Source organism: Chelon labrosus (assembly GCF_963514085.1).
Source record: "Chelon labrosus genome assembly, chromosome: 2".
Taxonomy (NCBI): Eukaryota; Metazoa; Chordata; class Actinopteri; order Mugiliformes; family Mugilidae; genus Chelon; species Chelon labrosus.
Window position 1 is genome coordinate 13,259,867 of NC_140338.1, and position 12,504 is coordinate 13,272,370.

Sequence of the window (12,504 nt, forward strand, 5' to 3'; positions counted from 1 at the left end):
TTTTTAACTGAACACAGAAATAAGATTTCAGTCAATGAATCAAGCACGTGGCACCACTAATACCGTATTTGACCAATTACTGTTCAACGCACGGCTGCATCTCCACCCAGAGGCAGAAGCAGGAACTGCACGCAATCTCTCTCCAGCTAGGACTCAGTCCCAACACCAAATGATGTGGCAGCGTTCAGTGATGAAAAACGAGCGTCCACACTGAGTCGTGACGAGGTGAAGAGAGAGAGAGAGAGAGAGAGAGAGCACCGTCCCCGACGCCCACACTTCCGGACTGGACCCTCTGGAGGCAGCTGTGTCGGGACGCATCTGTCTCCCGGTGCTGCTTGAGATGAGGACAAGACGTCGACGGTGAAAAGGCGATGCTCGTTACGTTCCAGCAAACCTTCCCGTTTGCATCCTGAGCCGATCTCAGCGGTATTAATTCAGAGGGGATCCGGGCTTTAGCCGCGCTGTCTGTCTGTCTGTCTGTCTGCTGTCAAACTGTTGCTGATTTCCACTGTAAATGAATCTTGTAAGGTAGGTGAAGTGTCATTTGTTATGATCGTTCATGTACATAAGTGTCAGATAAATAGAGGTGTACATCACACTGGAGCCTGTTTGTGATGGTGATGATGAGGATGATGCAGGGACACTGTTTCTACACATAAATAGAGATGCATCTTCTGGCTCCTCAGGGTTCATTTTCATGACATTTTAAAAAACACACACCTGTCACTTCCTTCCTTCCTCCCTCCTCCTCCTCTTCATCCTCTTTGTATCTCTTCTGTTTCTTTCTGTGTGCACTGCTCTTTGTGACACACACTAGGCCACACACATGCCCTCCTCATCCTCAGCGTTTTCAACTTTATTTATTATCTGGCACACAAAAAGAAAAACTGTTGGGTCTTGGCTGTGGCTATCCGGAGGTCAAACAGACTCCACTTAATCTGCTGCTTGCTTTCTCAGTTCACTGATTAATTGTTTGGAGTGTAAAATATCCAGAGCTTAGGATGACATCTTTAAATGTTAGAGTATTAATTTTATTATAGATATGAAGAAAATCATTCTCAAATGCACACAGCAGTGAATCTGCACATATTTGGTATTTTGATATCGTTAGTCATTAATCAGGACTGTAGAGCAGACCACACAGCCTCTGTTCTCCATCATCACCTCAGCTGACACAGGAAGTCACACAAGCCATTTCTCTTTGCTGTGCACTGAGGCTGTAGGAGAACGATCATATCACAGTTTCATTGAACGTGATATCAGTTGTCTTGCATAAGAGCACGGAAGCTATATTTTTAGCTGCTTAACAGCACAAGACAATTTGAGGAGGCGCTTGGTTTAGTTACATAACATTTCTTGCCTTGTTTTCTAACTGTGCTCATGTTGTGGCTGCCTCCTCGTTCGTGTCTTTACATCGATTTGACTAGTTTGAATTTTCAGGATTTGACAGATGGAGGCAATGAATTAGCCGAGCAAAAAGTCAAGGCGAATAGTCTCTGCTTCAGTGTTTTAACTGTGTTTTATATTATTTAACATGGATGTTTTGTCTTTTTATAGCGTTCAAAAACATCATGCTGGGCTTTAAGAGATTGTTTTGTATAAAGATGAACAGGCTGATCTAAAAAATGGTCAAGAGTTTAGTCAGTAATTTGTAGGCCTGTAATCTAAATAGGCTTATCACTTCACAATATAACTTTCATTGTATTTAACATATTTTTTCATTACATGGCGTTAATCAGATTGCTGAAACTTTCACATATTTTATCTACGCTCAAAAAACAAATAGAAAAACTAAAAATCCTTCCATTTAAGTAGCTATTAATCAGTTATTTGACAAATTATTTAATCACTGGGAGAATATTTGTTCCTATACTCATGAAATATCTATGTTCACCCTTAACCGGATTGCTGGTTAAATACATCAATGTGGAGAGCGTTCCTTCTGTCCACTCTGCTGTGGTTTGAGAGGAGTTTTCATGATGTTTCCACTCAGCTCTGCTCCTCTCCGTCCACTTACTGAGTCTCTGTGCCTGGCCTCTGGCCTGCTAATTATCAGCCAGCTTGATAAAGTCATTAATGACCCGGCCAAGCCTGCTGGGCCTGGCACTGACACATGCTCGTATGCACACCAAAGAGAGACTCAGTCGGTCAGACGGCGAGAGGCCGGTGCTGGATACGGGGCGAGGAGGACTTTTATTTGGGACGGGACGATGCGTTTCTGGACTGGGTCGGTTAATATTAATAGCTCTGAATGGGTGTCACCTCTAAAAACAGCTGCTTAATGAACGCAAGAGAAATGAAAGAAAGGAGGAGCCTTCTCTTCAGCATGACTGTCAGTCTGTGAGGTGGATTTTCCTCAGTCTTTTTGTATCTGTCTGTCTGCGACCAGGACTGTCATATGTACCAGTTTGTGTAGCAAGCAAGTTGCGTTGTGCATCACACAGCTACGCAACAACACAGAGATACTCCAAGGGATAATTTATAGCTCTGTAGCTCATAGGTCTGTGTTGTTTCTCCCTTTGGCTGAAACATCGGAGTTTATAAAAACTGACTGATTCTGTTAAGCACTGAGCGGTATTCCCTTTAATGGCATCCTGCTCCTCATTTTGAGTCCCACCAATCTTAGAACAACGTGTATGTGTGTGGGTGTGTGTTGTGTGCACATGTGAGAAACTAAATCTAGGTCTCTTATGAAATCTGGCCCTGCAAGATGCAGCATAAAAATCGGGAGGGGAGGTTGTGCCTCATGTCTGTATGCATGCATGTGTGTGTGTTTTGTATTTTGTGTGTGTGTGTGTGTGTGTGCACGGATGTCGTCGTCAATTTGCCATCCTGCATGTTAATTTAATCATCGGGAAGCAGAGAGGAGAGACATGTCCGGGGAACAGGGGAGAAGGAGATGGGAAGAGATGAAGAGAGAAAGATTAAAGAAACGAGTTTTCTGGCGTAAAAAAAAAAAAAAAAAAAGACAATCCCTGCTCTGTGGTTTCCATGACAACAGTGACATCACTGACGGAGTGCCACCTCCTGAGCTGTTCTCTGTGTTTGAGTTTCTTCTTCTTCTTCTTCTTTGCACGCGTGTGTCTGCGCGTGGCATGGACGGCGTGTATACGGCGCAGACATGGGAACTCTTTATCAAAGCAACCATCGGGACAAACCTCTGGTTCAGTCGGTCCGTGGTTACCCACTGTTGCCGGGCAACGGCAGTCATGGCAACGTGTTGTAGCACGAGCTCTCGTTGCTAAGCCAAAGGAGAGGGTGGGGTGCGCGCCACTGAGGCACGAGCGGTTATGAATATACATGCTGAACATGTTTTTAGGACTTTCCTTGCCTGATTTCACAAACCTCCATTTAATACTTATCATGTAAAGATTGCATAACCATAGCTGATGGCTTCTTTTTTTTTGGGGGGGGGGGGGTGGAAGTAAAAATTTTAAATGTCTTTAATATTCATATCTTGTGCTCAGCTGTAATAAAAATAGAAAGAGGTTGGAAGAACATAAGTTGTTCTTCACGTATTTGTAGCTTAGCACTAGATCCTCATTAACAGAGCATTAACAAGTTTCGGTTAATTTTCTTATTGTTTAGCATGCAGGAAACTGTCGACTTGCTGCTTTAAGGATTAGAAATGAATAACATTGTCTTATTCTTTTTGAATCTTGAATCTTATTTATTTTTTTTACTTCTACCTCTGAATATGAATTTGTATCTGTTGGTATTTGATCATTTTCAGGTTTATGAACAACCGCGTTCCTCCTAACAAGAGATACCAGCCCACAGAATACGAGCATGCTGCCAACTGTGCCACGCATGCGGTAAATACACAAACACACACACACACATCACAGAAAGTGATCATTAACCTTCTCTCTCAGACAAAGTGACACGCTTGGCGACAACAAGAAAAAAAGAAAAAAAACAACCCACATCGTTACATAACAGATAAATGACACTGCCAGATTATTTTAAAACTGCACCCACATCATGCACTACATCGACAGTTGATACCTACACGTTCGTCTGTTTGTCTTTCTCTGCATCTAATGTCTCATACATGCTGTGAATTCATTTAGTTATGGATAATCCCCAGCCTGCTGGGCAGCTCAGTGTTGCACTTCCAGTCAGAGGACCAATGGGAGCAGCTGTCGGCCTGGGTGTACGGGGCGGGCCTCAGCTCGCTCTTCATCATCTCCACTCTGTTCCACACTGTGGCCTGGAAGAAGAGCCACCTACGGTACACACAGAAGCGCTTAATACAATATTTATACCCAACTATCATGTTCCAAATGATGTATGAGATTAAATAATACAAATGTAAACATAAATAACATTGTAGGCTACCTGTTGTCACAAGGCTGCTTCGGCTCTCTCTCCAGGTCCGTGGAGCACTGTTTCCACATGTGTGACAGGATTGTGATCTATTTCTTCATCGCTGCCTCCTACGCCCCTTGGTAAACAAACAAGCCTGCCGTGCCGAGTGTCTGTGTGGGTGTGTGCATATACAGTAATTTGCGATGAGCCTGTATACGCACCTGTAGCTTTGTCCTACTGTTGATGCTTCCATAGGCTGAACCTGCGAGAGCTGGGTCCCTGGGCGTGTCACATGCGCTGGCTGGTGTGGGTCATGGCGTCTTTTGGAACCACCTACGTCTTCTTCTTCCATGAGAGGTGTGTTCAAACATTCAAAACATTCAAACATTCACAGACTGTCTCTCTCTCTGTATATCCAGCTAATCAATGATGTTGTTGTGCAACAAGATAATCTATACTCTGTTGTCCGCATATTAGCTTTTTCTGGGCTTTCAGCTGCTGCATCTCGTCGTTAGATGAAACTGGCTCAGCAGTCATGACTTACAGTATATATAGGGACGCAGCACAGTTTTTATCACCGTAAAGACTGTGACTCCAGATGGCTTCTTAACTGAACGTTTAAATTTATAACTGTGAAGGGACAGAGTGGATTCTTTAAAGTGGGGTAGTATGAGGTAGAGAGTGTAATACCTATGATAGATGTTGGTCAGCATATGGACTGATGTGGACGGGGTCAGCAGCAAAATGTACTTTAGCCATCCTGAACAAAACCCACCTAATACAATCAATGCCAGTTTAAGTGTATGCTGTATTTAGAACATTATTGACACTCTCTACCAGATAGTTTAGCAGTTTTTGCCATTGAAGTCTGGTGGGTTTGAAGAGAGTATTAGTATTAGTATAGAGAGTTTTTGCCTCACAGCAAGAAGGTTCTGGGTTTGAATCCATCGGCTGATCTGTGGTCCCTGTTCTCTTATATTATTTGACTAAAATACATTTTGCTGCTGAACCCATTGACGGCTGTTCCATGCTTGGCTTCCATGTTGGTAGAACCCCACTTTACACCAAACTGTCCCTTTAAAATCGTTAGTTGCCTTACTCTTCATCACCAAGTGTTGAGCACAAGGTTAATAAAACATCAGCCTTCTTACACCTACGTCTGTGAAGTTTCTCAGTCATTCAGGTCACTGTATATCCAAAAAAGCTGAAGAAGGCGCAAGAAACTCTACAAGTCCAGTTGCCCTTGTTTCAGCTTACATCTACTGTTCCCAAGGTTAAGAATGAACTCTATGCTGAAAGGTTCCTCTCTGTACCAGGTATAAGCTGATGGAGTTGATCTGTTATACAGTGATGGGGGTTTTTCCAGCCTTGGTCATCCTCTCAATGGTGAGACGTAATCCTACTGCATGGTTTAAACATTTTCTCACTGTATTTTGTCAACACTTAACCAATAATAAACGTAATCCCTCTTCCCAGCCGGAGCAGTCTGGGTTGTATGAGTTGCTTGTCGGCGGAGCCTGCTACTGTCTGGGGATGGTCTTTTTCAAGAGTGATGGCATCGTCCCATTCGCTCATGCCATTTGGCACCTGTTTGTAGCTATGGGAGCTGCCATACATTACTACGCCATCTGGAAGTACCTCTACGCCCAGCCACCCAATCAAGTCCAGACGTCCAGATGACATCAGCGGTGATCTCACAGGAAGTGACTCCTGTGTTTGAGCAATTTCAAGGAGATGAATTGAGCTGTGTCCACCTTAAGAGGTTGCCTCATCTAGAAGCTAGGAGTGTCAAAATGTATCATCTCCCCAGACAATCTGTAGCCACAGGCCAAAACTAATGGTGCATTCAGGTGACCCTCGTCAACTCGTCTGTGATTATCACCAAGACGTTGCCTTCAAACGACAGGCAAACCAGTTATAGACAAACCGAGGCAGGTTTGACAGGTTTGGCTGCTGGACAACACTGTACCAGGTTAAAGATGAAACTCACTTTAATCCACCAGTAAAGTCCTGCTTTACCACCCAGTGGCCTTTATCGAAAATCTTAACTGTATATCAAAATTAAATATTTTATAACGTTCTCCCAACCCACACTCATCTAAAAAACAACACAGTAGGCACAGGAAGTATGACATGTTTCAACAACAAGGCAATTTAAAGTGTCACTTGCAGGGATGAACTGAAGCATTTAAAGGGAAATTACCGTTTTTTACAACCTGGACCTTATTTCTGGCATAAAATATGATTGTATACTCACCCATATAACTTTGGAGTCATTTGAAGTTGTTCAGACGATATTTAGATCTGCGTATATCCATATAGTGGGAGTGACTGGGGCACCGAAACGCAGCCTCTAAATAACACATTATCTGCCGCGAAACTTCATTTCGCCAATATTTTGTTATGATACGCTAGTGCTATTCCCCGTTGAGTCCAGAGTTACCTGTTATCATCATCCGGGGTCTGTAGATTGACCTACTAACCTCTGACCTGGATGATGTCATCTCTGAGCACCGCGCGGGGTGTGCGCGGCGCTCAGAGATGACATCATCCATCATCCATCCTTGTTCACCTGTAATTTGCTACTGCTGGTTTTTTGCAACACGGCTGAATATTTTTCCAATTCTGAGGTTGTGGATGACGACTTTGTTCGTGATCGACGTCCTTACCATTTTGAGCCAGAATATACGGATGAGGAGCTCGTTGAAAGGAGGATGCCGAGGCAGAGAGAGGACCAGCTGGCCAAAGAACAACAAACCGCTGCACGTCCGCGAATAGATAACAGGTAACTCCGGACTCAACGGTGAATAGCACAAGTGTATCATAACAAAATATTGGTGAAATAAACGAGTTTCGCGGTAGATAATGCGTTATTTAGAGGCTGTGTTTCGGTGCCCCAGTCACTTCCACTATATGGATATACGCGGATCTAAATATCGTCCGAACGACTCCAAAGTTATATGGGTGAGTAAACGATCGTATTTTATGCCAGAAATAAGGTCCAGATTGTAAAAAAACAGTAATTCCCCTTTAAGCCTGGATTTGAAATAACTGAGAGTTGACGCAGACCTCAAGTTTTCAGGGAACTTGCTCCAGATACGTGTTGCATAGAAACTGGGTGCTGCTCCTCCATCTTTAGATATGACTCTGGGGACAGCAGACCTGCCCCAGATACTGACCGATGAAGAACTTTGAAGTCACTTCTTTGACAAACAGGAAGAACAATAAGTTCCAATAAGTGGAATAACATGATCCAGAAAAGGTGCTGAATAGCGTCGACAGGTATGCCTGTAAAGGCCGAGACACACTAAACTAAACATCACACTAGCAGCAACAAAGTCTCCTTTCACCTAAAAGATGGTGATTTTACACACCGCCAACACTACAGTCGACGGCCAACTAGTGTGAAGATTCTGCGCCTGTGTGAGAGGAAATAACGCTACATACCAGCAGGTGGCAGTAGTCTGTAATCTTCATTATTTAAAAAGGGAAACCAGAGGAGCTACAAACTGCCAGTCTTCAGTTCCTTCAACCCAAAAGCCAGAGCCTTCTGTGTGTGCCTTCTTGACTTTGTTACGTACTTCCTTCTTTGTGCTCATTTCTAGTTCTCTTCTTGTGCTCTAGTTTTGCTTAGATGAATGAGCAGGAGTGTGATTTCACTCACAGATGGGCTCACTGGCCACAGTCAGCTTGATGCTGGCTGATGGCTGGCCATCGGCTGATCATCGGCTGACCTTTGGAATTGTGTGTCATAACTCATAGTTTATCCTGGGAGTTGAAACCTGGGCAAAACATAAAATGCGTTCATAAAACACTTCCTGCTTCTTGGAAAGCTTGTAAAAAAAAAACATGGGTGGAGTGTGTCAACATTTTTTCAAACCAGAACTTTGCATTTTGGCAGCGTGACAGTAGTTGTAGTCAATCCTCCTGTGTGTAAACTACACCACTGCAATATTTACGTCCTGCATTGGTTTCTTAGTAACTGATGACGACCTGAAGACACCTCATACGTATAATGTGATACCTCCTGACTTCACGAGCCGACAGAGACATCTGAATGCACCGTTTAGCAGTTAACTGGCACGTACTGTTCACACGAGCCTTTACGGCCTTGGCAGCATGTGGCCGTTATCGGTCTGAGGCCTCCTTTGAACTTGGACACAGCTTCTTTTTTTCCCCACTTCCGTTCATTTCAGTTTTCTGTTACAGCGTTTTGCAGGATTCTGGTTTCATTCCAACGATCAGGGGTTAATAACTATTCTTATTACTATTTCTCTCTCTGGTGCACATCCAAACTCAGTGTTCTGAAGCTGAATTGAGGGCATTGTCTTATTGTTAAGAGGAAGACAATGTTTACAATTAGCTAGACTGGCTATCAGAATTAGTTTTAGCAGCTATTATCATTGTTAATAGAAGATGTTTCTGGTTTGATTATATATACAGTATGAGGTTTGCGACATCAGTAATTTTCTATTCCAGTTCAGAGCTCTATATAGTTTTATTACTGTTGCTGATATTAGTTGTGCTATCTACACTGTAGTACACTGAATGGTTTGACTTACTGTGATATCCGAATCAAACATGATTGTAGATGATGTATTTTACGTTGAACACACAGATAGTTGTGGTTATAGTCTCAGTGCTTCCACGTTTACTGCGCTCTACACAGTAGATTATCAAGCATACTTGCTGAATTCTAATAGTTTACTGTTGTCGATTAGGTTTAGTAAGTGAAGATGTCATCAGTGCAATTACTACAGTATTATCTTAGACCGACAGTATACGTTGACTTTATCTATAATTTCTTCTGATGTTCTCGTGATCTGATTATCTTCATCCTAAACGAACGGAAACCATTTGATTAGTTAATGAAAGCTACGTGGTTGAAGCCTCGAAAGGGGGGGAACCACTGTCTGATTCAGCACTGCCACATGACTGACTTACTGCCGTAACTGATAGCACACTACTACCATATATGTCTCTCACTTGAAAGGAAACTGAAGCTATAGTATTGTTGAACAATCTGGCCCAATATTAAGGCATCTCAGGTGTGTGTGTGTGTGTGTGTGCGCGTGTGTGATCGTACGTATCCTATCTGACTCCATAAATCCAAAAGCCTCTTAACCGGCTGAGTCTATGTTTACACGTGAATGCATGTACCTTAAACACATTAAAAATATATTTGAAGTATATATGTATGTACTTTTAGCGTTATGCCGTATGTCATGACTCACTGTGTGTTGGACACGCTTGTACAGTATGACAAAAGTGGCTAGAGGACCAAAAGGTCAAATCATCTGGTATTCAAAGATGTTCTTCATATTTTCACTGCTGTGTGTTTCTCAGGTTTTAAAGTCTGAGAGACCACATTCAAGGACCACTAAAGCGGCTACCTGCAACAGAGAGCAAATAGCCGTGATGCTGGTGCTTTCCTTAAAGCTCCATGCAGCTTCACTTACATACTCGCATCCCCAAGTAGGGCAGCTGCCACAAAATGTTGTCTGCAAGGTTTACATGTGGTGAAACTTGTAAAATCGCCCAACAAGAGGAAGCTTAAGAAGTGGTGAGAAGCTCGTTTAGAAACTGATATAAAATCCTGCTGTTAATCTTCTAAATTTACCGCAGAATTGACATCAAACTCACTGTGATGACCACTTTTGAGATGCATGTGCCCGATTTTTTTTTAATGCATGTAAGTGATTACAGTACTTCATGAGAAAAGGCGGAAAGATCCTAGATTTAGATCCAAAACGCAGATCATTTCTATCTCTGTTCACGGCCTGATATTTAGCTAAATTGCAGACAACGCAAACAGATAATAATGTACAAATCATAAGGAACAAACTCACTACAACACTACTTCTTCTTAGCATTCGTACTCTCAGTGTTTACTTGAGCCTCTGGGATGCAGCAAACAGTTGAGAGTTTACTGCTTTTTACCACAGCCGGTATTTTGACCACATCCACAGGTAGAGTTGGCCACGCACAGATGACGTTAAGGATTTGTCATGTGTCTGTCTTGTCTTGGTAACAATATTTGTCTCATCCAGACATTCAGTGCCCACCTGACTTTGTACAGATCCTCTGTGGTTTTATAAACTCTCCATGAAGCCTTTGTGTATATTGTTTATAGACGCTCTGTGATTGTGGAGCTGCTGAGTCTCTTCTCACTCCCGTTGGTGTTTTCTTTCCGGCCGTATAAGGCCGATTATATTAACCACCACTCTTTGTGTTTCTCTTTCTCTAGTTTTCATACTGGTTATTGTGACTGTGGTGCTTTTTGTGCTGTGATAAGCCGATATGATGCCAACAATGCTTTTATCTTTTCTATTTCTCTTGTAATAAAAAAAAGCTTTTTCATGCATTATATCCCTGGACTCAGCATTTTATAATATTTAAACTTTTTTGTTTACTGTGGTTCTTTATTGTTATACACACACACACACACACACACACACACACACACACGCACACACACACACACACACACACATATATATATATATATGTTTACACTGACTTCTTATATCCAAAGCAACAGACGGTTTCTTAAGGAATATTTGTTTCATTTTCAGTTTGCAAATTTAAGCCACCTACATACCGCCGCTTAAAAATATGCAGTGTAGATACACCAGACAGCCTTTGTTTTTGCTCCCCCCCATACTTGAATTTAAAATAGCAACACACCCAAAATAATTCCCAAACAGAGAAATAAAGGATACAAGTCACTGATTTGATTTGATTTTTTTTTTAAAATGCAATTTCAATTCTTGAATGCTTCAATACACATTATACATTATGACATAAATGAATAAATGTGAACATAACCATGGCCAATGACTACAAAAGAATGAAATAACACTGAAGAGTGAAAACAAAGTTGCAGAATAACATCAAAACAACCTGTAGTACATATTTGAAACCTTTATAACACTTGTTATTACATATTTTCTATATATTATTTGCTGGTATTTATATATAAACATAAACTGGATATACAGTATATTTCCCTGCTGCTCCGTGTACCGCTGCCTCCGTAGCCTACTGTGCTCGTACCGCCCGTGTCCACCAGGGGGCGTCATCCCCGCACACTCGGGTACCAGAGCAGGTGTGTGCCGAGGTGAAGTAGCGCGCAGAGCTCGGCTGTTTCCGTCGCGGCTCGGCACTGAACCGCTGTGGATGTGGGAATGCGGTTGCCGGAGGCTGTGGGCATTGCTGGACACTCGGCGGAGATGTGCGCACGGCAACGGGAGCCCACGGCGGCTGGCTGTCGTCCAAGTTAACGGGCTGTTTTGGGGATGTGGGTGGGAGCCCCAGACGGCTGCTTTCGCTCCGAGAAGGGCAGCTGGGTGTTTTTTCCCCTCAGTATTTTGTCGGGGATTTTCTGCCTTGTAGGGGGGTAACGGAATGAGAGAGACGCCAGGAAGGATTCCCCAGCACTATGGAGCCACGCATTGCAGGCAGCGTGAGTACTAACGCAACAGACACCAGGAGAGCCCTCAGGGGACTGGGCTTGTCACTGCTGGAATCACTCAACTTTTCCGCGACCTATTTTATCCACGGGCAGACGCGCCACAGCAATTCAGACAAAAAAAAAAAAAAAAAAAAAATCATATTCACAGTTGTTTTGCGCGTTGCTCGGCTGTCCACGTAATATTCGTGCTGATTGAAAATTAATTGTGCGTAATGAACTCGGGAACAATGATTAGACACACCTGCTGACGGTCGCAGGCCGGGCTGTGAGCTCTCAGTGCCGCGCCTGACGACTCATCAGCGGATTAATTTCTGAGGATTTTCTCCTGCCTTTTGTTGCTACGGCGGTTGCCACTGACGACCAGTGAGTCCAAAGTCGTAAACAGACGGACCGACTCCTAAACAAAGGCCAGACCCACAGTGGGCGCAAGTTCTGCCCTGGGGCCCGTTATTTGGTGTCTACTTTGTCTCAACGCAGTGTTTAATTCTGACCTTCTCGTAGTGGAGACAAGGACAGACGCCAAGTCAGAAGTCTGTGTGACATGGTTACCAAATGTAACACAACCTCCTGGGTCGCAAAACACAACCCAGTTCACCAAAAGCAACATTTAGGCCTCCTTCTTGTTTGTAGGTCCAAGAGGGGTGTGTTGGTCCCAGGATTGAGTTAACTGCGGCCAAGTAGCCAGATTAGTGTGGATTAGCAGGCATTTAAAATAGTCA

The 12,504-nt window shown here is 43.2% G+C and overlaps 1 protein-coding gene across 1 annotated transcript; it reads left to right on the forward strand.

The window, feature by feature from the left end:
* Positions 1-3,737: 3,737 nt before the first annotated feature.
* LOC311495616 (monocyte to macrophage differentiation factor 2-like) lies at positions 3,738-5,994 on the forward strand (the record flags this gene model as incomplete). Its single annotated transcript, XM_084555136.1, has 6 exons — positions 3,738-3,815; positions 4,074-4,234; positions 4,377-4,451; positions 4,567-4,668; positions 5,628-5,697; positions 5,788-5,994. 6 exons carry the CDS (start codon positions 3,738-3,740, stop codon positions 5,989-5,991), a joined length of 690 nt encoding a protein of 229 aa, XP_084411262.1. The 3' UTR covers positions 5,992-5,994.
* Between the last annotated feature and the right edge of the window lie 6,510 nt (positions 5,995-12,504).